Genomic DNA, 27294 nt, shown 5'->3' on the forward strand with positions numbered 1-27294 from the left:
CTCATTTCACTTAGCATCAGTTCATGTAATTCTCTCCAAGCCTCTCTGTATTCATCCTGCTGGTCATTTCTTACAGAACAATTATATTCCATAACATTCATATACCACAATTTACCCAACCATTCTCCAACTCAGTTTCTAGCTTCTAGCCACTACAAACAGGGCTGCCACAAACATTTTGGCACATATTGGTCCCTTTCCCTTCTTTAGTATCTCCTTGGGGTATAAGCCCAGTAGAAACACTGCTGGATCAAAGGGTATGCACAGTTTGATAACTTTTTGGGCATAACTCCAGATTGCTCTCCAGAATGGTTGGATTCGTTCACAACTCCACCAACAATGTATCAGTGTCCCAGTTTTCCCGCATCCTCTCCAACAATCATCATTATTTTTTCCTGTCATCTTAGCCAATCTGACAGGTATGTAGTGGTATCTCAGAGTTGTCTTAATTTGCATTTCTCTGATTAATAATGATTTGGAACACTCTTTCATATGAGTGGTAATAATTTCAATTTCATCGTCTGAAAATTGTCTGTTCATATCCTTTGACCATTTATCAATTGGAGAATGGCTTGGTTTCTTATAAATTAGAGTCAATTCTCTATATATTTTGGAAATGAGGCCTTTATCAGAACCTTTAACTGTGAAGATGTTTTCCCAGTTTGTTGCTTCCCTTCTAATCTTGTTTACATTAGTTTTGTTTGTACAGAAGCTTTTTAATTTGATGTAATCAAAATTTTCTATTTTGTGATCAATAATGGTCTCTAGTTCATCTTTAGTCACAAATTTTTCCTCCTCCACAAGTCTGAGAGATAAACTATCCTGTGTTCCTCCAATTTGTTTATAATCTCACTCTTTATGTCTAAATAATGGACCCATTTTGATCTTATCTTGGTATACGGTGTTAAGTGTGGGTCCATGCCTAATTTCTGCCATACTAATTTCCAGTTATCCCAGCAGTTTTTGTCAAATAATGAATTCTTATCCCAAAAGTTAGGATCTTTGTGTTTGTCAAACACTAAATTGCTATAGTTGACTATTCTGTCTTGTGAGCCTAACCTGTTCCACTGATCAACTAATCTATTTCTTAGCCAATACCAAATGGTTTTGGTGACTGCTGCTTTATAATATAGTTTTAGATGAGGTACAGCTAGGCCACCTTCGTTTGATTTTTTTTTCATTAATTCTTTTGAGATTCTTGACCTTTTATTATTCCATATGAATTTTGTTATTTTTTATAGATCATTAAAATATTTTCTTGGAAGTCTGATTGGTAGAGCATTAAATAAATAGATTAGTTTAGGGAGTATTGTCATCTTTATTATATTCGCTCACCCTATCCAGGAGCACTTAATATTTTTCCAATTGTTTAAGTCTGACTTTATTTGTGTGGAAAGTTTTTTGTAATTTTGCTCATATAATTCCTGACTTTCCTTTGGTAGATAGATTCCCAAATATTTTATGCTGTCGACAGTTATTCTGAATGGAATTTCTCTTTGTATCTCTTGCTGTTGGATTTTGTTGGTGATGTATAAAAATGCTGAGGATTTATGGGGAACAATCCCTATTCTCAAGGAACTTACATTCTAACAGAGAGCCAATAAATCATCAGATAGATTGGATGGATGGATGGATGGATGGGCAGACGGATGGATAGCTGAAAGAGAGAGAAGAATGGATAGATGACTAGGTAGAGAGAGAGGCAGATGGATAGATGGAGCCTAGATGAATAGATAGGTAGAAAGGTAAATGGATGATAGATTTAGAAATAAAAATACCTAGATAGATTTACATATATGTATAGGTCTATATACCTATACAGATGTTCATGTGTCTGTTATATGTGACATTAAACATATATAAGCTGTGAAGACCGTGTATTTTAAAATCAGCCGGAGTCAGGAATTCAGGTTAGGGGAAAATCATCAATCTTTATTCTTAGTGAAGAAAGATCGAAGGTGGAAGGGAATGGATAATAGCAATGTGTGCAGCTGAGTCAAGAAGCTAGCTAGACCAGAAGCCACACTACCAGCAGCTACGAGCATGGAACCCTGGCTCAATCTCTCCCAGCCTCTCTTCCTGTCTCTCTCTGCCTCCACCCACCAAAATGGTCATTTCCTATACAACACATCAGGACTTGCACGGAGAGTAGGCGGGGGCCATTCTTTATCCAAGCATGTATATTAATAGAGTATAGTCCAATTACTATTTAGCCTCACGTGCTTGGGACCTCAGTGTATCAGCTCAAGCCTCAGCCCATTACAATAAGCATATTTTAATATATGATATATGTAGATAAAATGTAAATGAATATGAGCCTTCCTGATTCCAAGCCCCATGCTCTATCCACTACTCCAATTAGGATCAAATGAGACAATATTTGTAAAGCACTTTGCAAACGTTAAAGTGGTATATGAATGTTAGCTTTTAACATTATTTATTGTTATTGTTAACTATTCACTTTAGATAATAGATATGAAAGTCTTGGAAGAAACTCTACCAAATAAGTTGTGATCATTATCACCATCACTCAGGCAGACTGAGGGGACTGGGCATCCTCACAGCCTATGGCCTGCAGGACATTTGCACAGCAGAATCCAGCCTTTAATCCTTTTACAACCGGTAATCCTTTTAGGTGGTGAAAATGTCCATTATCCAATGGTATTTCTTACTGGCAGGGATCCATGTAGAGATTGCCAACTGTTTGATATCAAGGGAGTCCCAAGTTTGAGCCTTGCCTTGGGCCCTGTAATTTATAAAGCCCAAACTGGCATTTCCGTAAAATCCACCAGACGGAAATCTCTGGGTTCAAGATGCAACGAGGCAAAGTATATTATGGGACTTCTGAAAATAATGTCTTTCCGATAGGTTTTTAATGCTTAACATATGTACCATTGACTGAATTGGTTGTGTTTACCAGATTTCTAAATCTCACTTCAGCTATCCCAGCTGGTGTCCAATATATTCCAAAAATATTTTTCAACTTGATAGGTTTATTTTTAATTCCTTCTGATGCTTTATTTAAGCAAATGTAAAAGGGGAAGGAGGGGAATAGTTTGTATTTCCACTTCCCAGGCTTCAAACTTTACACAAATAAACTAAGATTTTTGAGTCCTAACATTGAGCCTTAGGCTGGGAATCAAGAGACCAAAATTCTAATTTTAGCTCTGCCACTAAACCAATGGATGCTTTTGGGCAAGTAACATCTCTTCCCTGTACCTCATTTTCCTCCTCTTTTTAATATGAGAGTGATAAATCCACCATCGTCCCCTCCCCCAATAAGTACTACAAGAACTTTGTAATAGATCAAAATATAGATACAAATATACATGTGTATAGTTACATAAAATATTTATATATCACACATAAGGTTTGCAAAGTAACATTCTCATTTTTCAGATAAGGAAACTGAGGCAGAGGATAAGTGACTTGCCAGGGTCACACAACCTATAAGTGTCTGAAGTCAAATTTGAACTCAGATCTATCTATTAAGCAGTTTATCATTGCCCCACCTAGCAGGATAAATAATCAATTAATGTCTTAGAATTGATAATAGACTGTACACTTGCCTAAATGGTTAGAAAGCATTTTATTTAGCTGTTTGTCAGTAGTTATTAAGCACCGAGGATTCAAATAAAAACAAAAATGCCCTTACCCTCAAGAAGTTCCCAGTGTAATGAGAGGAACCAACATGCAAACAGTTCTACACCAACAAAATAGATCGCAAATAATCTTAGAAGGAAAGTCTAACAAAAAGGGAGATGAGGAAAGTGAGCCTTTGGCTGAGATTTGGAGGAAGCCAGAGAAACTAGGTAGCAGAGGAGGAGGGACAGAATTCCAGAGAAAATACTTGGAGTCAAGACTTGTAGTGTCTTATACAAGAATAGCAAGGAGGCTTAAAAATCTAAGTAGTGAGGAGGATTATATGGATGAAGATTCTGGCTTCAGAGAAACAAAGTGACTTGCCCAAGATCATTCAGAGATTTAGATGGTACAGGTTTTCTCACTCCCAATCTAAGATTGTGTGTTGGATATAATTTAATTGTCCACATTGTGGGGAATAGAGATAAGGTGAAGAACTTACAGGAATGTATGAATTCTTTTTCTGTATTTTATTATTTCTGTGTTTCCCCTATGACCTGTATAATATGTGCAGGCTCATATTTACTTGAGCCTTGGCCAGCTAGAAACATATTTACTTACCCTGAGCTGATGACATTTATCGGTATTTGACATTTATCGATATTTAGTCTATTAGCTGGATCACTGTCTGCTTGATTAAGCCTGAAGGCCTGATTTTCTGTTTCCTAGAAATCAGGAGATTTCGGGAAACAGAGACCTTCCCTTCCAAGCTCCCCAAATAGCGACAACCAATTAAATGCCTCCCCCTCCCTTCTCCATGCTCTCTTACTTGTGATGTAATCTCTTATATAAAAGCTATGTATCTTTACTACTTCTTTAGCCCTCCTACAGCGACTTTTCTCTTTCTTATCTCTTGATGGGGCGGCTCATCCTCTGCAGGTTTTCAATAAACAACTTTTCTGCCTTCTACTGAGTGATCTCTGAGTAGCCATTTTGGGTAAGGGTCTTCTTCATCCCTCACCACCTGATGACATGAATTTGATTTTAGGAGGACAAAATGAGTAGATTAAATTTGTTCTGCTTGGTCCTGAAGGACAAAGGCAAATCTTAACATCAGAGCTGTCCAACAAAGGAGACCTTCCTATTCCTATTATATCCGGTGGTGTTTCTAAACCAGAATTCCGAAGTCCTGGTTACAAATCGAGCCTCCAACATTTGCCAAGTGTGTGATCTCGGACAAAGTCCCTCACCTTCATTGAATCTCATTCCTTGTGGGGACAGTCCAGTTAATAATAACATCTATATGTGGGATTGTCCCACACATGGGATTAGCAAAGGAAAGCACTTTGCAAACCTTGAATTGTTACATATGTATGTATTACACACACACACACACACACACACACTTATAGGTGCTAATTTTATTCAAATGGAGAATAGATAATCGGGTGTTTCTAAACCCGAATTCTGAAGTCCTGGTTACAAATCGAGCCTCCAACATTCGCCAGGTGTGCGATTTCAGACACAGTCCCTTATCTTCATTGAATCTCATTCCTTGTGTGGACAATCCGGCTAATAATAGCATCTGTCTCTGTCACAGAGACACACGTGGGATTAACAAGGGAAAGCGCTTTGCAAACCTTGAAGTGTTATGTGTGCTATGGAGGTATTATACACACTCATACATACACACACACATACATAGGTGCTATTTTTATTCAAGCAGAGATTGGACAATTGGGTATTTTAGGTGAGATTTTTTTTTAACCTTGGTCAGATTCCTCCTCTCACTCCTCGAGTGATTTTGCCTCACTTTCCCACTCTGTAAAAGAAGGCTTCGCTGGTCTGTGGGGTCTCCTCTAGCTCTAGGATCTGAGATTCTGCAATTTGCCCTTTCTCCGTAGCCAGCAAGGTCCAGGGAGCAACATCCGCCCTGGCTTCCTCGGGAAAGCCATGGGAGACTCAGGAAAAAAAAAAAAAAAAAAAAAAAAGAGTTCTGTAGCCCCTCCAACATCCTCTCCCCTCCCCTTTCCTTTCCCTTTCTCTCCTCTCCCCTCCCCCCTTTAATAGTGGACCCCTCCACCCTCCCTCCTGCGTGGCCGGCGCTGCTCCCTACCCCCGGCCAATGAGGAAGCCTCACATGGCGTTGCCGTTGCCCGGAGCAACCAAGGTGCACTCCGGCAGAAGCCGCGGCCTCCGCTATCAGGCTGCGTGGTTCCCAGAGGGGAAGACGAAGGTTTGGGGTAGGGGTAAACGTTCCAAATGTCCAATTTCGGGAAGGGCCTTCATCCTTCTGGGTAGTGATCCAAGGGGATCTGACGCAGGAACTCCCTCAGATCAGCGGAGTTTTTAATTAGCTAACAACCCCCCCTTCCCCTTTCTTTGTTTAAGCTCTTATCTCCAACTTTCCCCCTCTTTCTCTTTTATTTTTCTTTTTAAATGAAAGAAAAAACATCCCTTGAGAAGAGAGACCAGGAATTCCTTGTTATATTTCTACTTAATGCCAACTTCAACTGTTTTTATTTTCTAAGAACTTATATGTATAGATATTATATGTATAGAGATATTTCTCATCCTCTCACCTCACTCTTGCTGGTTACCAACTGGTCTGGGATTCAAGAGACTATGAACTGAAAGAGAGAGAGCAAAGAAAGTGGACTATCCCCCCCACCCCAAGATTTCCTCCCAGTCATTGGCTGGCCCCTATCTCCAGAGGACTTAAAGACTTCTGCCTCACTCTGAAGTACCAGGAAGAGGATAGCCTGAAATTGTATTAAGATGCCAGTCAACAAAAGCTTATATTCCCATCTCAGCGAAGGTCTAAAGCCCTATCGGGGGTCTAGGCAGCTGTCTCAGGTAGGTGTCTTTTCTTTTGATCATATCGGGAGGGAGGGGACACCGAGTGTAATACAAATGAACATATGAATAGACTAACCCAGGAGGGTAAGACTGGGAGGGAGGGGAGAAGAAAGCCATGTTGTAATTAAATTGTAGAGACACATCCCTATAGATATAAATGGTTGGTTTCGTCTGAAGAATGAAGGCATCAGCCGGAACGGTGCGCCAGGCCATCATATTAGCCAATAATTCTGAGATGATGGAATGAATCAGCAGTGACACAGTCGAACATCAGAAAAATTAAGATAAATTGTAGTTTTGCCATGGCAGAAATTATTTCCAGAGATCCACTGTATAGACGCGGCCAGGGTACCCGGCTTGGGTCTGTCTTTGGGTTGGAAAGGCAATGGCCATCGTTCCCTTTTTCTTAGTGTCTGGGTGAAGAGGCTTGGATTTTGTGGAGGACCTGGGTTCAGACACTGACTCTGCCACTTCTCCTTTCTGAGATCTGAGACAAGTCACCTTAGTTTTAGAGGCCTCAGTTTCCCCTGTAAAATGAGGAGGTTGGACTAGATAAGTTCTAAGTTCCCTTTTAGTTCCGGGTCTTCACTCCCCTTGAGATCTTTTCAGATTTACTGGGACAGGCAATGGAAAAGAAAAGGGATCTTAGACTGGAAAGGGGCTTTGTGGTTTAGGGTCTGGGTAAGGGGATATTACTCAGGAATAATGACTTTTTTTCCTTGTATTTTTCCAATGGTCAGTGCAGCATCTTAGCATATATTAGGTGCTTAATAAATGAATATCTCACTATTTCACTGACTTGGAACCCCACCTGAAGTTTACCTGACTTTTGACTTGGGGCTGCTCTTTCAGAGTTATAGAGACTGATTTACTTGCTCTCTTCACTCCCATGCACTGTATTATTTCATTTTATTTTAAATAAGGGGCAGAAAATTCAGCCAACTTTCATCTCCTGATAGCATACTCTGCAAACACCTGATTCCAATATGGAGGGGACCATGATTCCCAAGTAAAGATGATGCTCATGACAGATCCAATCAGCAGAGGTTTGGCATTCAGATCCCCCTTCATAGATGAGAGGATAATAGGATCATAATTTTACAGATAAAGAAACTGAGGGCCAAGGAGGTTAAATGACTTGCTTGAAGTCACCCAGGCAGTTAAGGTCAGGAAAGATTAGAACCCACCATCTCTTATTTCAAATCTTATCACTCTTTCCATTGTATCATGAGGTTCAGCAACAGTTTGGCCACACAAGAAAATGATAGTTGGCCACCATAAATCTCAGACATAACATTGAGGAGGACCTGGTTGTGATTATATAGCAAATCTTGTGAAAAAGATCTGGGGATTTTAGTGGACTGCAAGCTCAAATAGGACTCAACAATATGATAGTTCATAGAGTGTTAGGACTCATTAAAAAGAGAATAGCATACAAACTAGCGTAGTGATAGCTTCTCTTTGTCTTCTGCCTTGGTCAGGCCGCATTTAAAGCACCATGTCCAGTTATAGCAGGATTATGTTAAAGAGGACCCAGAGAAAGTCCACTCAAATGGTAAATTTGATAGCTGTCTTCAAGCATCCAAAGGGCCACCTGAGCCTGGACTAGACTTGTTCCATTTGGCAAAGGAGGCCATTGGTAAGAATAGTGGACAGAAGTTACAGAGGCAGGTTGATATGAGGAAAATACCACAATTAGAACTGTCCAAAAGTAGATTGGACTGGAGAGTAAGGGAATTACTGTGGGCCTTCAAGCCAAGGTTAAATGACCTCATATAGGGTATGTCACAAAGAAAATTCTTCCTCAGCAACTGATTGGATGAGTCAGATATTATGAGTCTGTCTCTGTGAGCCAATGAAATTGTAATCAAAAACTTTTTCTAAAGCATGATAGGGGACAGAGGGTGCTAGAACACCATCCATGCTGAGTGAATCCGAGATTCTTGAAAGGTGGAAGCATAAATGATATTGATGATATTTGGATAAGGAAAGAAAAACATATTACTTGAACAGAAAGGGCTTATAGGCTCATAAAATTAGAGCTACAAACGACCTTGGAGGCTGAGGGACTTCTTTCATATTTTTCATAGGTCATTCTGATGATTAACATATGTCATTGGTCTATATCTTTATAAAGATTCATAATGGATCTGATTGATTTGTATTTGAAACTGATGGTATGTCATCATTATCCTGTTGGGATGATAGGAGTAAGAGTGTGTGTGTGTGTGTGTGTGTGTGTGTGTGAGAGAGAGAGAGAGAGAGAGAGAGAGAGAGAGGAGAGAGATGGGAAGATGCACATTTATGCACCTCTATTTTATTCTCCCCCTTCTTGCTGATTCATTTAGGGATCAAGGCAACTCTTTCCCAACTTGCCACTCTGGTAACCAGAGCCCTTTTTCTTGTTACATTATAATGCTGGAAGAAAGCAACCTTAAAAATAGTTGGATACTTCGACTTACAAATTGGAAGTAAGTACACCGGGAAGATTTTAAAACTCATTGGCCCTTTATATTGTAGTCATAAGTGTTCCCTTGTCTATCTCTTCTGAGTATTAATGCATGCTTTTGTCCACCTCATTGCCCAGCCTTGCAAACAAGAGCACTTTGGGGTATTTTGTGTATTCACAGCCACCCATTCTTCCTTAAATACTTAGCAGGAGTTTTAGGCACTGAAAGTCTGGCTCATCTTTGGAGTAAAAAGCAAAGATTCCCAGCCCAATAAATGGGCCATAGGAGAATATTTGGAAGGCCTCAATGATTTATCATGTTTATCAAACTAGAACTAATGACAGAAAGCTTAGCTCCATCAATCAATAAGCATTTATTAGCCACCTACTATATGCCAGGCAATATACTGGAATGGAAATGGTAGATGCTTATTTGTTAGACTGGATTGATGACATAATAAAGACCAGAGAATAGAAAGAGGCAATCTTTACAAGGTACCACATTTGGAGGGTGTCTGGGCATGTCAGATTTCATGCTGTCTAGATCTACAACTAGGATTATGTAAGATATGAAGCATCCTTAGGGCATAATATATTGTCATGGAAGAAATGTTTTCATATTTTTAAATAAATGCATAGAATTTTAAAATTTTATCAGTATCATTTATTATTTTACATGTCATACATTTCCCAATACATCTTCCACTCCCAAAAAGTGATCCCTTATAACAATGGAGTATATGCACAGATGTATACATCTATACATAATAAAACACACACACACACACAAACATACATATACAAAAAAAAAAACCAAGTTCAATAAAACTAACATATCAACCAAATGTGGCCAGGCCTGCCTATAATCCCAGATGCTAAGGAGGCTGAAGCTATTATGTACTGGAGTTTTCAGCTACCTTAAGTCCCTGAGATGGAGGGGGCAGAAGAAGAGAGGAACAAAGTAACCCAGGTTGAAGATGGAAGTAAATCATAAACTCCCATGGCAATTAGTAAAAGGCTATGGGTAAGCTGGGGCATATTCAGCCTGGGTAATACCCAATTAAAAGAATCTTTTTTGATAATATGTATAGAGTTACATTCTCATTCTTCTACCCTTCTTAAAAAATTAGGATGACAGTGCTTACTCATATCTCTTCTTTGGGGCCATGATTGATCATTAATTATAATTCCATAGCATTTGGTTTCTAGTGTTTTTTTACAAATTGTTCTTTCTTTTTACATTGTTATAATCATTGTATCTATTGGCTTCCTGGTTCTATTTATTTTATTCTGCATCAGTTCAGAGAACCTTCTCCATGTTCTGTATTTATCACATTCAATATTTTTTAGTTATGTTTCATTGCATTTTGTGCCCTAGCTTGTTTAACCATTCCCCAATCTATGGACATCTTCTTTACTTCCAGTTCTAAAATAAATATTTTTATGCATTTGGGACTTTTTTTATAACTGACTTCCTGGAGACATATACCTAGAAATGGCTTCCCTGAAGTAAAAAGTCTGGATATTTCAATCACTTTCTTTTCACAATTCCAAATTATTTTTCATAAATGAGTGACTCAATCCATAGCACCACCAATAATGCATATGTGTATCAATCTTTCTACAATCCCTCCTACAATGAATATCCCTCTTTTTTGGTCAGATTTTCCAATTTATAATTTTGATATCATAGATGTCTCTGAATAAGATGGTGTTCCTGGATTTGAAAGATAAGAAAGATGGCTTACTTGTCTGTCTTCACTGCTTTGTCCAAGGTTGACAAATATTTCATATTATAGGCATTTGATTTAGTTAAATTAGTTGATTGATTTTTTGGCTGCATCAAAAGGATGCAGATACTATAATTTGAGGGTTTTGTTTCACTTTTTTAGGCAACTGGGGTTAAGTGATTTTTCTGGGTCACACAACTAGTTAGTGTTAAGCTTCTGAGGCAAGATTTGAACTCAAGTTCTCCTGACTTCAGGGCCAGCGCTCTATCCAGGTCATCTAGCTGCTCCTTGACTTAGATACTTTGAACAAGTTCAATTTACCTCTGATACAAATGGAAAATATATTGAGTTGTTGTTGTTGTTCACTTATTTCTCAGTCAAGTCCAACTCTTTGTACCTCATTTGAGGTTTTCTAGGCAGAGATATTGGAGCGATTTGTCATTTCCTTCTCCAGCTCATTTTACAGAAACAAACAGGTGTGAAAGCTCACCTACACCCAGTGTTATCTGAAAAATCATGGAGAATGAAGGAAGTACCTAGGGATGAAGAATGGCTAACATCAGAGTTTTCAAAAAAAAGAAAAAGATAAAATCTGTGAACCATGGAGTCAATGAGCTTGACTTAGATTCCTGGCAAAATTCTCAAATAGTTGGTTAAAGGCATGGCTAAATTGCTTTTGATTAATTGATTATCAAAGACTTGGAAAAGGAAGAGGTACTCACAAAGAGCCAGCTTGGCTTTAAGCAAGCTTAGATCATGCCAGACTAGCTTGATTTTTTAAGCAAGATTGCTTAACAGGCAGCTATTGGGAGGAAGAGGAAAGGCAGCAGAAGCCTATGGATATTATTTACTTGTATTTTTTTTTGCAAGGCATTTGATGAAATTTCTTGAATTATCTTTGTGGAGTAGATGAAGAAATCTGGGAGAGATCGTTCTGGATTTAGAATTTAGAATTGGCTGAGTAGTCAGTCTCAAATAAGAATCCTTACTAATTAACCCTCAACTGGGAAAGAATAGAGTGCTCCTTGGATTCTAACTTGACCCTGTGCTCTTCAATATTTCTAGTAATAATATGACTAAAAGCTCAGAAAGACATACTTAGCTAATCTAGAGATTAAACCAAGAGGAATAGCTCCCACCCTGAAGGAGAGATTCAGGATTCCAAAAGAAAACTTCAATGAGTTAGGATTCAATGAACTAAAATATTGGGTCAAACTTAATAAGATTAATTTTAACAGATATAAATAAAAAAGTCTTATTCTTGGTCTAAAAAAATCAGTTCTCCTAATACAAGATGACTGAAACATGGTTAGGTAGAAGTTAGGGTTTTTTTTTCCCCTGGGTGGCGGAAACAATTTTGGTGAAAGCTAGACATGAGAAATTGTCAAGAAATCCAGTGTAAACATAGGTTCAATTCATAGAGATATTTTATCATAAATTCATAGATTTAGAGTTAGGCAAGAGCTAAGAAGGCATTGAAACCAACATTTCATTTTACAGATGTCAGTCAAACAATAAGTGTCTACTATGTGCTCAATGCTGTGTTAAATACTCAGAATAGAAAGAAAGGTAAAAGACAGTTTCTGTCCTCAAGGATAATAGAGCAAATCCAAATAATTATCTATGATCAAGCCATATATAGAATAAATTGGAAAGAATCACTAGAGAAGATATGAGCATTGAGGGGCATTGGGGAAAGGCTTCTTGTAGGAGATAGGCTTTTAGCTGGACCCTAAAGGAAGTCAGAAAATTCAGGAGACAGAAAAGAGAATGGGAAATATTATTAGGATGGGGGAAGCCAGAAAAAATGCCTGGAGTAGAGAGTGTCTTTTAGGAATGTTGAGGAGGATATTATCACTGAATCCCCAGAGAACGTGGGGGAGAAGGAGTGTTAGGTGTAAAAATACTGCCTCAAAGAGATCAGATTTGCTCCAAGTCATAGTAAAAATCTGAGGCAGAGTTTGAATTCAGTTCTTTCTGACTGATGGTCCAACACTTTACTGCCCTACCTAGCTGTTTGAGGTGTAGGAACCTGTAAGTACTACTGTCACACATATGGACAATACAGTGTTCAGTTCTGCATATCATATTTTAAGAAAGATGCCAATTATCTGGAGAGCATCCAGAGGGGAGCAACCAGGATGATGGAGAGCCTTCAGTTCATATCTGTGTGGAGGATAAGTTGGAAGAACTCAGTCTGTTTTTTTCTGAAAAAGAAAAAATATAAAATATATGTTTGGGCGTAATGCGATAGCTACATCCAATATTCAGTGAATTCTCTCCTGAATAAGGAATTTGATTTGTTTTGTCTTTCCAGGACAGGGCTAGAAGAAATTAGCAGGAAAAAAACTCTTAATTAGACCTTCCCTTGGGCTGCCATGGAAGTTAGTGGGCTCCCACCCAAGGTCTTCCAGCAGCAGCTAGCATTGGTCATATCTTTCATATATATTATTGACAGGTTGGATCAGTTATTTATGACGTAGGTACATTCTAACCCAAGAGATTGTAGGAATCTGTGAAGGGTTGTGTATGGTAATCTTCTTCTTTAAAATAAAAATATAATGGTTCTCTCTGGGAACAGGTTTCTTGGGGAGGTTTCTGGAGGCAGCCTTAGTTTCAATTAAGAGTAATAATCACCGAAAACGCAGCCAGGTGCTAAAAGGTCAGATCTTTTATTGTCTCCAATACAGCCCGGTTAGTTTTCTTAGAGGCCTCTCTCTCTCCTTGGTTCTAAGAGCTCTTGCAGCTTTGTCCTTTGCTTTTGCCTCTGCTTCCCCAGCCTCTAGCCAGGATCAAGGTGAATCTGTCTTGCCTCGGAGAGAGGGCTTCTGGCTCTCAATCTCCCAGAGTGCTCTGTGTCTGTCCCAGAGTGCTCCTCTCCAGCCTCTAGGAATGTTCTGAAGTAACTCCTTTTAAGCTCTAAGAGCTTCTTCTATATATATGATCTCCCAAAGGTTGACTCCTCCTGAGGGAAGGATTAAGGGAGGTGTGAATTTGGATGTCTCATATTAAACCCTGAAATCTCCCAGATGGGTGAACTCCAATGAGTACTTAAATACTTCTTGCTTATATGAGCTCTCTAAAGGTGTGAACACAAGCATTGCTTCTATCAGTTGTACTTAGTACCTTGTTTCAAGTTCTGGCCCATAACATCTCCTAGGATCAGCTCAATCATACTGAACCATGCTAAATTAGATAATTATTGTCTCTATCAACTCTAATGACTTAACACTTTGTAAAGATTCCAACAGTTGTAGATTCAACAATGATAACAATTTTCAAATCTTCAGTGATAGAGTCCTATAATTCATATCACATGCTCTGTGAAGAAAATTGATGTGAGATCACACATGGAGGAACAGTCCATTGATTACCCCACTCCCACTAAAAGAGAGATGCTACAACTTGACACATGTTTAGTCAGATATGTCAATCAATCAAATGTGAAAGATCCTTGGATTACCTAGAGTGACACCCAAAGGAAGGATGTTAATGGTGTCTGAGGAAATTTGGTCATTTGGTGTGGGTTGTCTCTAAAAGAGAAAACTGGTTCAGAAACTGGGAGACTCACTACCTGATGAATATTGGGAGTTTGATAACAGGAAGGAATAAGTAGAGATATACAGAGTTTAGTCCCAGAAAGAACTGGAAATCCAGACACAACCAACAAAGGAAGAAAGAGAAAGTAGACCTTAGTGGTGTTTAAAAAAAAGGGGGGGGGGATGTTGAGGAAGGCTATACATGCATCTTAGAATATCTTAAAACAGAAGACTCTAGTCTCACTATGACTCAAGGATTGAGGACGTTCTCAGAAATATCTGCTTTTGCCCAGGACTTTTTCCCAATGCCCATTTATCAATAGCCACAACAACATATTCTGATCTTTCTCTACCCAATCTTTTTGGGCAGCCTGAATTTTGCTTCAGTCACAAAGAGTCAGTGGTGAACTAGAGACAGATAGAAATGTAAATTTAGGAAGTGAGCCAACTCTCTGCCTCACTGTTAGGAATTTCTTTAAGTGGGAGTTCTGAGAAATTGTGATTGTGCTACTATGTCTAATATAAACTCCTTAAAATTTCAGTGGAGCTGGAGATTATTGTATTGCCTCAGGCTTAAAATTACTATAACATATTATAAATATAGCGTTTTCCTGTTCCTTCGTGGATCCAGTTTATTGCTTAGCAATAATGAGTGTGTATTAAGTACCTACTATGTGCAAAGCATTGTAGGAAATAGAAAATTAATTTCCTTTGTACCTTGCCATTCTCTCCAGTAGGTATAAGGGGCTGTGGGCTCCAATCCATAACCAAAGCCTATGAAATGGGTGCCCAAAATTGTTTTTCTCTGATTTTATAGAAAGTTATGAATGGTGGATAATGAGGCTATAAACAGACTTGATTCTCAGTACAGAAAATTTCTCATGGTGAATCTTAAATGATTAACCCACTCCTATAAATGGGAAGAATCAAAGCTGGAGCAGCTAAAGGATTGACCACAGATCATGTGATGACTCACAGGTCAGTGTAAGGGATTGAGTCCAGATTAGTTCCTGATTATTCCTGTCTCTAATCACCAAGACCCCTCCCACTTGATTGGACAACTGATTAGAGTGAAAATTGCACTAACTACCACTTGAGAGTCACATCACAAGGACCATCAGGGCAGTATTTTATTTTCATATGGCTCATTATGACAATGTCAATGATGATTCATACAAGGAACAGAGCATTCATGAAACCGACTTCCACCTCAGCTTCAACTTTTGAGTTGTCTTGTTCATATTTGAAACTCTTCTTTTGTTAAATTAAAATTTTATTGATATCTTTTGTTTTAACACCACTATTTATCATTGTGTTCTTTCCTCAACTCTTCTCAGAGAAGAAATAGGGAAAAAAAGAAGGGGGGAAAAAGAGTTCTGCAATATATTTAATTTTCAACTTCTGAGTCTTCTTATTCATATTTGCAAATCGACTTTTGTTAAACTAAAATTTTATTGATATCTTTTATTTTCATGGCCTTATATTTCTCATTGTATTCCTTCCTCACTTCTTAAGAAATGGGGAAAAAGAAAGAAAAAAGAGTTCTGCAGTGTATTTGAGTTTCAACTTCTGAGTCTTATTCATATTTGCTAGTCTTCTTTTCTTAAACTAAAATTTATTAATATCTTTCATTTTTATGTCCCATTGTATTCTTTCTTCATGTTTCCCTAGAGCTCTGTGTTATAATAAAGAAAAAAAAGAGAGAAAAAGAAAAAAAAGTTCTACAAAATTAACCGATATAGTGCAATGGTAAAATGGGCAATCATAATAGCACTATTAGGAGGAAGGACCTCCTATCTAGTCTAATTCTCACATTTTGAAGATGAGGAAACTGAAGCTTAGAGAAAGTTATCACTCAGTAAATTTGAAGAGAAGGCTTGAACCCCGTAAGCAATTTGTTGGCCTTCTCAATTGACCTCCAACTTGTTATTGTATCCAATGGCATTCCATTCCCATGCTTTTTACATGGACTATCCCCCATTTCTGGAAGGATCTTACTCTTCATCTTTCATTCTTGGAACCCCTAACTTTCCTGAAGTCTCATTCCAAGTTTTCTTCTTACAAGTTGCCTTTTATAATTACCCAGTTGTCAACACTCCTCCCCTCTCATTAATATGTATGAATTTTGCATATATTTTGTGTTTACTTATTTGCATAAATGATTCTATGAGGATCAAGTAAGCTCCTTGAGGACAGGAGGGATTTTTTGTGCTTGTATCACCTGCAACTAGCAAAGTGCTTATATGGAATCTGGCTTAATAAATTCTGGTTGAATTGATTTGAAATTGTTTTCCCAAGCCCAGATACAACACTGCATTTATTATACCAACAATTTCTTTAAAATTATATTGTTACGAACCAACTTATCTCAGTTCAATTAGCATTTATTAAAAGACTATCATGTCAGACTCTGTCTGGGGCACTGGAGATACAGAAATGAATTATATTGTCCCTGACTTGATGGAACTTGCACATTCTTCTCATCTATGGCTCTCTCAAGTTTTCAGTAAAATCCCATCTTCTATTTCTTGATACTCCTTAATGCCATTTCCTTCTTCTCTTGATCAGTTCCAGTTTATCCTATATCATTTGCACATGATTGTTTTCACATTATCTTCCCCATTGGAGTATAAGCTCCTTGAGGGCAGGGATTGGCTATTGGCTTTCTTTGTATTCTCAGTGTTTAGCACAGTACCTGGCACGTACAGAATAGATGCTTAATAAATGCTCATTTACTGACTGGAAGAAAATGAAACACGTGTAAATAAATATTTTGTTCAGCCTTCATTTTCAAAAAGGACCAATGACATCAAGGGGTGATATGTTGATTTGCACATGAATTGGATTTAAGTGAGATCATTACACAAAATCATCAGCATTATTCAAAGTCATCCAAGTGGAATGACAACATAGAAAAGTAAAGTATGTATGGAATATATACAGAAGAAACTAAAAATAGTTTTTTGGAGTAGGGAGAACACTAACCTTTGGGGAAGGAGATTTCTAATGGCATCATGGAGAAGTTGATATTTGAGCTATGTAAACCGATAGGAGTTAGGGATTCCATAAAGTAAAGGTGAAAAGGGGGAACTTTCCAAGCATCAGGAACAGCCTAGACAATGGCATGGAGGCAGAAGTTGGACCATCGTGTATGGAAACAGCCAAGAGATGCATTTGTCCTGACCATGAAGTGCATGAGGGCTAGAAATGTTCTATCAGCCTGGAAAGATAAGTGGTCGGAGCATGAGGATGGGATTTGGTCAATGTAAAAAAAGAGAAAAGTGGAAAACAACAACATATATATATATATGATCTCCCAAAGGTTTTATATATATATATATATATATATATATATATATATATATATATATATATATATATATAATATGGTGTTTGAGGGTTCACAAACTGACTTAGGAATAACTGACAGTATGATGTAAATGTGCAAAAAGTGGTCATAGAACTTCTGCCCTAGAAAGGATCTCAAAAACCATCAAGTCAAGGATGGAGGACTAGAGGAAATTGGGCTCTACAAAAGAGAGTAACTTGCCTGAGCTCATACAATTAGGGAGTATTATTAGAACAGAAGCTTTCTGCCTCTTGGGCTTCTTTCATAACACCTGGACCTCTTTTTGTCTTTGCCAGGGAAAGTCATAGGGGTCATAGGATCTAATCTATTTATTTTTAGAGATGATGGAATGGAGACCCAGAGAAGTAGGTCATGCTTGATCAATGTCATATAGTTAATGAGGAGCAGGGCCAGCAATAGAATCCAAATCCTTTGACTCCAAATCCAGAGTCCTCCCAATAAAGCTTACTATTTTGAGAAAGAACATGACTTCATTTTGTTTGCTTTTTTCTGAGTTGGCTGATTTGTTGGTTTAGAATTCCTGGGGGCTCTGGAAGAGTTTATTGGATTAGGAATGAGTACAATGGAAGCTTTTCACTGTCTAGAATCAGGGGTCCTCAAACTTTTTAAATAGGGGGCTAATTCACTGTCCCTCACACTGTTGGCAGGCAGGACTATATTAAAAACAAAAACTTTGTTTTGTGGGCCTTTAAATAAAGAAACTTCATAGCCCCGGGTGAGGGGGATAAATGTCCTCAGCTGCCGCATCTGGCCGAGGGCCATAGTTTGAGGTCCCCTGGTAGATGGTGCAATGGATAGAATGCCAGGCCTGAAGTCAGGAAGATCATCTTAGTGAGTTTGAGTTCAAATCTGACCTCAGACACTCACTCAATGAGCAAATCAGTTCATCTTGCTTGCCTCAGTTTCCTCATCTACAAAATGAGCTGGAGAAGGAAATGGCAAACTAGTCAAGTACCTCTGTCAAGAAAACCCCAAATGAGGTCACAAAGAGTAGGACACATCTGACACAACTGAATGACAGCAACATAGTGGGAATTGTATGCAGCCTGGTTGCTATATTCCCTAAATTCAGACCTTGTCATGTCTGTACTTTATTCATATAAAACTCCCACTTTCAAATTCTCTTAAGGCTTAGGTCCCACTGACAAACCTTGCTTCCTAAATGATGAAAAGGCATTCCACAGAATAGAGAATCAGTTTGATTAGTGTCCAATGGGATCTGCTAATAAGTAACAGTAATGAGCATGGTTGCCGAGAGCTAATTGAACTCAGGAAATGCTTTTCAAGGACTGTTGGGGATGGGGTGGGGGAGAAAAACAGAGCATGATTTTAACCAAAAGAGATGTTTGGCTGTTACCCTTTCAGCTGCCTCTCTCTAGAATCTGTAAGTGAGCAATATTACATTAAAATTATACTCTTGTCAAGTATTAGTATTTAAATGTTGTACCCCTTGAGAATCAGGAAGCCTTTGCTTTCTGAGTTTCCATAATAATTCTAGCAACCAGCTGCCTTGCCACTTTGCCCTACCCTCAACCTTCCCCACCAAATCTCTAAAAACATAATCAATACTGTCATTGATACTGGAAAGGGTGTGGATGACTCTATTCACCATTCCTGGAAATCCTTTTCTTTTTCTATTAAAGGTTACTTTTTATCAGTTATTAATTTTTTCTCTCTCCCAGTCTTCCTCCTCCACACTGAAAAAAGAATAAAAGAAAACCCCTGTAACAAATACGCAAAACAAATTCCCACACTGGCAATGATCACAAATGCATTTCATTCTGCATATTGGGTCCAAACGACACTGTTGATTGAACTTGAAGCCTATTAAACACCTCAGATTGATTTCAAACTATGGTCTAGCCTTAGTTTCCTCCTTTGATCTTTAAATTGAAAAAATATAACATATTCTTTTTTTGCCTTTTGTCCTTACATCACAGTCATGAATCCAGATTTGAACTATTATCTTACTGACCCAGGACCAGAACTCTGGTCAGTGCCCTGCTTAGCTGCCTCTAAGTGACTGGTCCAGGCTCATTCAGCTAATAAGTATCCTTCTGAATCCAAGTCCAGTACTCTATCCACTGAACCTTCTAATGGCCTCCAAGAAGGGAAGTGTCTCTGGTAGAAGGCAATATGAATCTAATTCCCCTTCCAGTTAAGTACTTGATTAATACTTGATTGAAGTCCTCTCCAGGTGAAACATTCCTAGTTCCTTCTTCAGATCCTCACATGTGAGTGTAGGAGCTGCCTCATTTTTTTTTGATCATTGTATCTCCAGTGTTTAACACAGTGTCTGACACATAATATATAACACAGGCTAAATAAAGATTTGATGCTTGCTTGACATGACCAGTGGTATAAGTAGAAGACTTTCATATACACAACTTTCAAAGATGCTTCTCTCCCTTTTTCTGGCTCCTTGCTGTTCAACCTTCTAACGTCTTCCTGTTCTCACCTTATCTCTAGATTATTTGTGTAACTGTTATTGAATATAACTATGTATAAAAATACCATATATAATTATAGACAAATCATTTTAACTATCCACCTGTGAGTGTATGAGGTGTTCATGGAGGAATGGCACCTCTGGTGTGAAGGCTGTTGAGCCCTTTTTAGAACTGCTCCTCCACCTTCATACAGCTCTCAACTGTGTCTCCAAGAAACTGTAGAATGCCCAGTGGCCACACCCCAGTAAAACCATCCTAGCAAATGGGCTAAACCAGATCAAGGGTGTCTTAAACCCATCAATGAGTGAGGGGGGAGTCTGCCCCAAGCATCTGAAAACTTGCCTGGAGGAGTAGACAGATATAAACATTTTATTTCAATGGGCCATGACGCAGACTCTGTGGAGCACTTAGAACTTAGTCAGTCATGGAGGATGCCAAGTTCATCCACTGTATTCCAGGCCATCCCCAGTCATCTTGACTTTTGTGTTGACATTGGATTTCAATGAATCTGGAAGAGACTGGGGGGGGGAGGGCAGCTGATTTTCTACGTCTATGTCTCACTTAAATCCAATTCATGTGAAATGCAAGACATCATCATCCACTATATTACCCCAATGTCATGATGCCATTGGTGGTCATTGAAATGAAGGACAAACAACTATACACACAAATTATTAATACACATACATTATATATGTATATATACATCAAAAAAAGATGTATGAGGAGAAAGGAAGAAGAGACAAAGCAGTGGGGAAAGAGGTAAGGAGAAAAAGGGGAGATAAAAGAGAACACTATTGTGGCTAGAGATTGACCTAAACAACTAGGAAGCTCTGGGTTCAGATCCTGCTGCTTGACATATACTAGCTGTGTGGTGTTGAACAAATCACTGAACCTCTCAGTGTCACGGGCAACTCTCTGGGACTATAGGTTGCAGAGAAAGTGCCAACCTGCATGGTAAACTGTGAGTTCCCTGTAATACTGAAATCATAGATCTAGTCTCATCTCTTATCTATCTATCTATCTATCTATCTATGCACAGTGGCCTCCCCTAATAGAAGGCATGCCTTTTGAGTGGAAGGACTGCTTAATTTTCATCTCTGTCCACAGAAAGACACAGAGTCTGGCACATAATGGGTTAATAAGCATTTTGTTGATTGACTGATTGATGGATTCAGCTGAAGCTAGGGGAAGAGCTCTGGGGGTAAAGGTTAGTCCTGAGAATGGCTCCTCCAAATGCCCTTCCACACACATTGTGATGTTTTAGCATTTTATTCTGCCCGATCTACCTCCTTGGGATTGCCAATGTCTTCACCACATGGCATCTTTCTTCCTTCCTTCGCCCTCCCCAAACCTCACTTCTCATTAGCCGAGCTCGCCCTGCTCCAGCCTGTAGCTGGCAGAGCTTATCCAAGGTTCTGACCTGGCATGAAACCGGCGCATTTCTTAGAAACGTGTGTCTCATTAGCAAATCCTTGGGAAAGCTCATCGACATACATGGGCATTATTTAGCAAGAGGACTCCAAGGACCAGGCGACTCTTTCTCAAAGCCTGTGCTTTAAGTCCACATATTTCTTTCCCAGAAAAGCTCATCGATTTGCATATTTCAGCAGGCACTCCCGAAATGCAAATGCCCTCATCTGTGGACACAGTCACATTTGAATGTGGGTTGCCCGCAGCTAAAAATGGTGCGTTTCTCTTCTTCCTTGAGACTTTTGGATATACATGTATATGTGTGTGTGTATAATATCTGTAATATTTATATATATATATATATATATATATATATTCAGAAAGAAAGACAGGGACAGAGGGTGGGAGGAAAGAAGAGGAGGGAAGGAAGGAAGGAAGGAAGGAAGGAAGGAAGGAAAGGAAGGAAGGAAGGAAGGAAGGAAGGAAGGAAGGAGGGAAAGAGGGAGGGAGGGAGGGAGGAAAGAATGTGGAGGAAGGGAAGGAAGAAGGAAAGGAAGTGGGGGAAAGTGGGGAAGGGAAGAAACAAAAGAAAAAAAGGAAAGGAGGAAGGAAGGAAGAAAGGCCCTTTCTATATGTACCCTTCTGAGAACAAACATTCTACTGGTCTGTCCTCCAGAATCAGAGCACAGGAAGAAAGAAATTTGGAAGATTTGATTCTTATCCTACAAATGAGGAATCCTAGACCCAGAAATGGGAAACAGTTTTTCTAAGGTTTGATATACAGAGTTATACCAGGTTTTCCTGACTGACTCTTAGTGTAGTAAGGAAGCAGAGAGTGTAAAATCATTGGCACATAGGTCTAGAGGCCACCTAGTCAACACCCTCTTTCCCCTCCCCCCCAATCATTTCATAGGTAAGGAAAGTTAAGTGACCAACTCAAAGTTATGCAGCTAGTAAGAAACATGATCAAGATCTGAATTCAGATCCTAAGAGTCCAAGGTCAGCATATAGCCTCCTTACAAATTTTATCTGAACTGTCATAATCTGAATATAATTTCCTTGTGAATTACCATGCTAGATGCTTGAAGGAGTAAAACCTCCCAGACAACCTGTTCCCAACAAGAGGGAGAACCATTTTATTAAGGGTTGGATGGTACCTTAGGTATCATTAAAATAGACTTAGGAGAGATTTAATTCCTGCTTCAGATACTTACTAGCTATGTGCTCCTGGGTGAGTCATTTAACATTTGTCAGCCTCAGTTTTCTTAACTATAAATGGGGATAATAATAGCACTAACCTGTCAGGATTAAAAACAAAGTAGTTTCAATCATGTCCTACTTTTTGTGACCCCATTTGGGTTTTCTTGGTAGAGATATTGAAGAAGTTTTGCTATTTCCTTCCCCAGTTCATTTTACAGATGAGGAAACTGAGGCAAATGGAGTGAAGTGACTTGCCCAGGATCACCCAGATAATTGTTTGGGGATGAATTTGAACTCAGGTCTTCCTGACTCCAGGCCTAGTATTCTATGTACTATGGCCCCACCTAGCTGGTGAATGGATAGCCAGATGGTGCCACACTGCATAGTACCTGGGGCATAGTAAGTACTTTAATAATTAATAACTTGCCAGTTAATTAAATGTGCCCAAAGTTTTGCAGCTAGATGGCTGGCCCGGGAATTGGGAAGTTTGAGTTTGAATCCTGCTTCAGATACTTATACAGGACCCTGGGCAAGTTACTTAATCTCTATCTCAGTTTGTTCAACTGTAAAATAGAGAAAACCTGTCTCATAGGGTTGTTGTGAAAATCTAGTTAATAGTTAATGAAATAGTATTGCTAAAGCTCTTAGAACAGTGCCTGGCATATAGTAGGTGCTTTCTGTAAATACTTCTTTGCTTTCTTCTCCTAAGGTGAGTTTCTCAGACCTACCTATGATCCCTAATCTCCCTTCTGACTCCAGACTTGCTTTTCTAGCTAACTATTGGCTATTTGAAACTGGGTATATTATAGTCTGTGCAAAACTGATTTCATCTTTCCCCTCAAAGCCTGCTTTATCCAAATTTCCCTATTAATGTTGAAAATGTCATCATGCTTCAGGTCATTCAGTCTCACAGCTTAGGAACTCCTCCCTTTTTTTCTCTTTCCCCACCCTTATAAGTCCAATCAGTTTCCAAGTCCCATCAATTTTACCTTTATACTACCTCTCACATATGGTCTCTTCTCTCATCTGATACTGCCCTGATACATCTCAGGTGTAGACCCTCATCACCTAATGTCTTGACTCTTACAGTAGCCTGAGGTCAGTCTTACTGAGTTATCTCACCCCACTATACTACTTACCCCACTCAGCTGTTTATTAATCTTCCTAAAATTCAGTTCTTACTATGTTACCCCATCCCTTAGTGACTGCTAGCACTTCAGGATCATATATATAATTCAATTTGGCATTCAATAATCTGGCTAACTCCCACCATTTTAGCCAGTTTTTTCCCTTCATTCAGTTCTCACACACTGTAATCCAGTGCCACTGGCTTCCTTGCTATTCCTCCAACATGATAGTCTTGACTGTGGCTCCATGTTACAACAACAAAGGTTACCATAATGAACAAGTTACACTGTCTCTTGAATAGCTCATCCTGGTTCTTTGGGGACCCAGGTCATGCTTGTGAATAGCCCTGGCATTTTCGAGAGATAGGAAGGGTGCTGGCCTTGTTTCCACAAAGACCTAAATTAAAATCCTACCAGTCACTTATTTAATAGCTGTGGTCAATCACTAACTCGCAACAGTTGAGAGGGATAATAAAATGTTGAATTTGAGATGTCTATTGACAGTTATTTTAAATGGAATTTCTCTTTGGATCTCTTGCTGCTGGACCTTTTTGGTAATATATACAAATACTGATGATTTGGGGGGAATTTATTTTGTATCCCACAACTTTGCTAAAGTGGTAAATTGTTTCTAGTAGTATTTTAGTTTGTCTTCTAGAGTTCTCTAAGTATACCATCATATCATCAGCAAAGAGTGATAATTTGGTTTCCTCATTATCTACTCTAATTCTTTTAATTTCTTTTTCTTCTCTTATTGCCAAAGGTAACATTTCTAATACTATATTGAATAGTAATGGTGATGGTGGGCAACCTTGTTTCAACCCTGATCTTATTGGGAATAGTTCTAGTTTGTCCCCATTACATATGATGGTTACTGATGGTTTTAAATAGATGCTAGTGAATATTTTAAGGAAAAGTCCATTTATTCCTATACTCTCTAGGGCTTTTTTAAAACAGGAATAGGTGTTGGATTTTGTCAAGTGTTTTTTCTATTGAGATAATCAATAGATTTTTGTTAGTTTGGTTATTGATATAATCAATTATGATAATAGTTTGCCTAATATTGAACCAGGCCTACATTCCTGATATAAATCCTACTTGGTCATGATGTATTATCCTGGGGATGATTTTCTGTAATCTCTTTGCTAATATTTTGTTTTAAGATTTTTGTATCAATATTCATTAGGGAAATTGGTATATAATTTTCTTTCTCTGTTTTCGCCCTACCTGGTTTAGGTATCAGCACTAGATCTGTGTCATAAAAGGAATTTGGTAGGGCTTCTTCTTTCCTTGTTTTTTCAAATAGTTTATATAGTATTGGAATTAATTATTTTTAAATGTTTGGTAGATGAATCTGAGATGTCATAGGATATCAGATGGAAATATCTACCAGGCAATTATTGATATAGCACTGGAGCTCAGGAGAGCTATTATGGATATGTGGATTTGGAAGTCACTCGAATAAAGATGATCATTGGACCTATAGAAGTAGATGAAAAGACCAAGACATGGTGGTGTTAGGAGACAAGATAAGGGCACAAGTGTAAGTTAGTCTAGGTTCAGAATTCACATTTGACAGGCACAGACTTAAAATGGTGTGGTACAAGTCTATTACAACTCATAACCTTGATTCAAACAAGAAATAAGGGAATAAGAAATTTATAGCATAAAAGTAGCACACAATTAACAAATACAGTAGCCACCATAACAATAAAGATACTATAACAAACACATAACATACAACATATATCATCACCACTCCAAGGAAGAAACAACAATTGAATTTCTTAGCTAGGTGAATCCCTATTCACAGTCATTCAGAGTCCTGGAGTGGAAAAAAAGCTCCCAGGCAAAGCGTTCCTTCCAGTATGAGATTTTCAAAGTCCCTTCCCTATTAAGGAGTTTTTATAGGCTGAGAACCAAGGCAGCACTATGCTAAGTATCGGCATTTAATACATAACTCTTGAGACGAAGCAGCCTTCCAGGTGCAGGATGCTTCATCTTGAAGGCCCTACCTAGGAGAATATTTGTTCATCCCTTTAGGATGACTGTGTTTACTTAGGAAACTGGCCAGATTTCCAAAGCCAACACAGCAATAAAGAAAACTTATTAATCAATGTACTTCCTATGTTTCCTGGCATTCCATTAGATAACTGTAAGCACGTTCTCATGTTCTCACGAAAAAGTTACACATGGGACATGACCAAGACTCACTAGATTTCCTACTCACTAGGATTTCTTACACCAAAACAGAGCCTTGGGGCACTGCCTACAGAGTTAGACTTGGGGGCAGGATATGGATGATGATCCAGAAAAAGAGAAAGAAAAGGGGAAAAAAACAGGAGAAAGCAATGTCATGAAGAGAATAATCAGAGAGGAGCAAATAGGGTCAAAAGTACTAAGCCATCAAGGATGGGATAAATGAATAAATTAACAGAAAAAGTACTTATTAGGTATTTACTATTTGTCAGGCACTGTGCTGAGTACTGGGGATAGATATATAAACAAGCAAAATAATTGCTGACCTAAAGGACCTTACATTCAAATGAGGGGGGGAGGATAAAGGATGATAGTTGATGGATGGATAAAATAGATAAGTAGCTAAGATAGATAGATAGAATGGAGGGAGGGAAGGGGGGAGAGAGGGAGAGGGATAGAATAGATAGACAGATAGACAGTCAGTGGATCATTGGAATGGACAATGGAATAAATGGATAGATAGGCAGGTAGGTAGGTAGATAGATAGATAGATGATCAATGGATTGATGGAATAGATGTATGGATGAATGGATGGATGTATGGATGGAATAAGAGAGAGAGAGAGATAATGTTTATTACATTACCACAAGTACAGAGGTAAGCAAAATGTACCCTGCCCTCAATGAGCCTACACTCTAATGGAAGAAAATGGCATAAAGGAAAACTAAAAGTTAGGGGAAGCACAGTTTTCATGGAGTATCATGACTGTAGATGTCTGTGTAGTGCTGCTTAGGCCCAGAATCAAGGAAAATAGGACCAAAGTCAGCCTGCCACAGTGCAAAGTGGTTCCACAAGCAAAATTCAATTTTCCAGTGGAGGGACTGAAGGTGATAACCTGAAAGAAGCCATAATTAGAAGCAGGGGTTATATCAGATAGGAAAAAAAAGAGATGAGAACTGAGAAAAGGTCAATGAATTTAACTGTTAGATGGTCACTAGTAATCTTGGGAGATCAGTTTTTAAGTAGAGTCCTATGGCAGAAGACAGATCTCAAGGGACTGAAGAATGAGTGGGTGATGAGGCAGCTCTTAAGGAACCTTGAACAAGTTAGTCACTTAACCCTTTTTTGTCTTGGTTTCCTCATCTGTAAAATGGGGTTGGCTTGGATCAGTGCTGAAGCCCTTCCAATTCTAAATCCTATGACCTAGAAACTTTTAGCTACAAAAAACCAGTCATTCTCTATGACTTCACTAATTTATGTTGTGACCTTAGGCAGCCACCATGGAGTTTGTTCCTCTGTCAAATGAAGGTATTAAGCTAAATTTTCTCTTGAAGTACCACATAGTTCTTCAAAAAATAAAAATAAACCCCCTAAAC

The 27294-nt window shown here is 38.6% G+C and overlaps 1 protein-coding gene across 5 annotated transcripts in view; it reads left to right on the forward strand.

Moving 5' to 3' along the window:
* Nucleotides 1-5733: 5733 nt before the first annotated feature.
* The window catches only part of CCDC60 (coiled-coil domain containing 60), a 188979-nt gene continuing 167418 nt past the window's right edge, over nucleotides 5734-27294 (forward strand). For 3 of the 5 annotated variants that reach the window (XM_003761181.3, XM_012542557.3, XM_031948698.1), the window contains exon 1: nucleotides 5738-6438. In XM_003761181.3, the coding sequence (XP_003761229.1) occupies nucleotides 6361-6438 (78 nt within the window). In that variant the 5' untranslated portion in view covers nucleotides 5738-6360. Of the gene's footprint in view, nucleotides 6439-27294 lie in introns of all 5 variants that reach the window. The other 2 variants (XM_031948699.1, XM_031948697.1) reach the window with 2 other exon arrangements.

This window comes from Sarcophilus harrisii, chromosome 1 (assembly GCF_902635505.1).
Source record: "Sarcophilus harrisii chromosome 1, mSarHar1.11, whole genome shotgun sequence".
In the NCBI taxonomy this organism is placed as follows: Eukaryota; Metazoa; Chordata; class Mammalia; order Dasyuromorphia; family Dasyuridae; genus Sarcophilus; species Sarcophilus harrisii.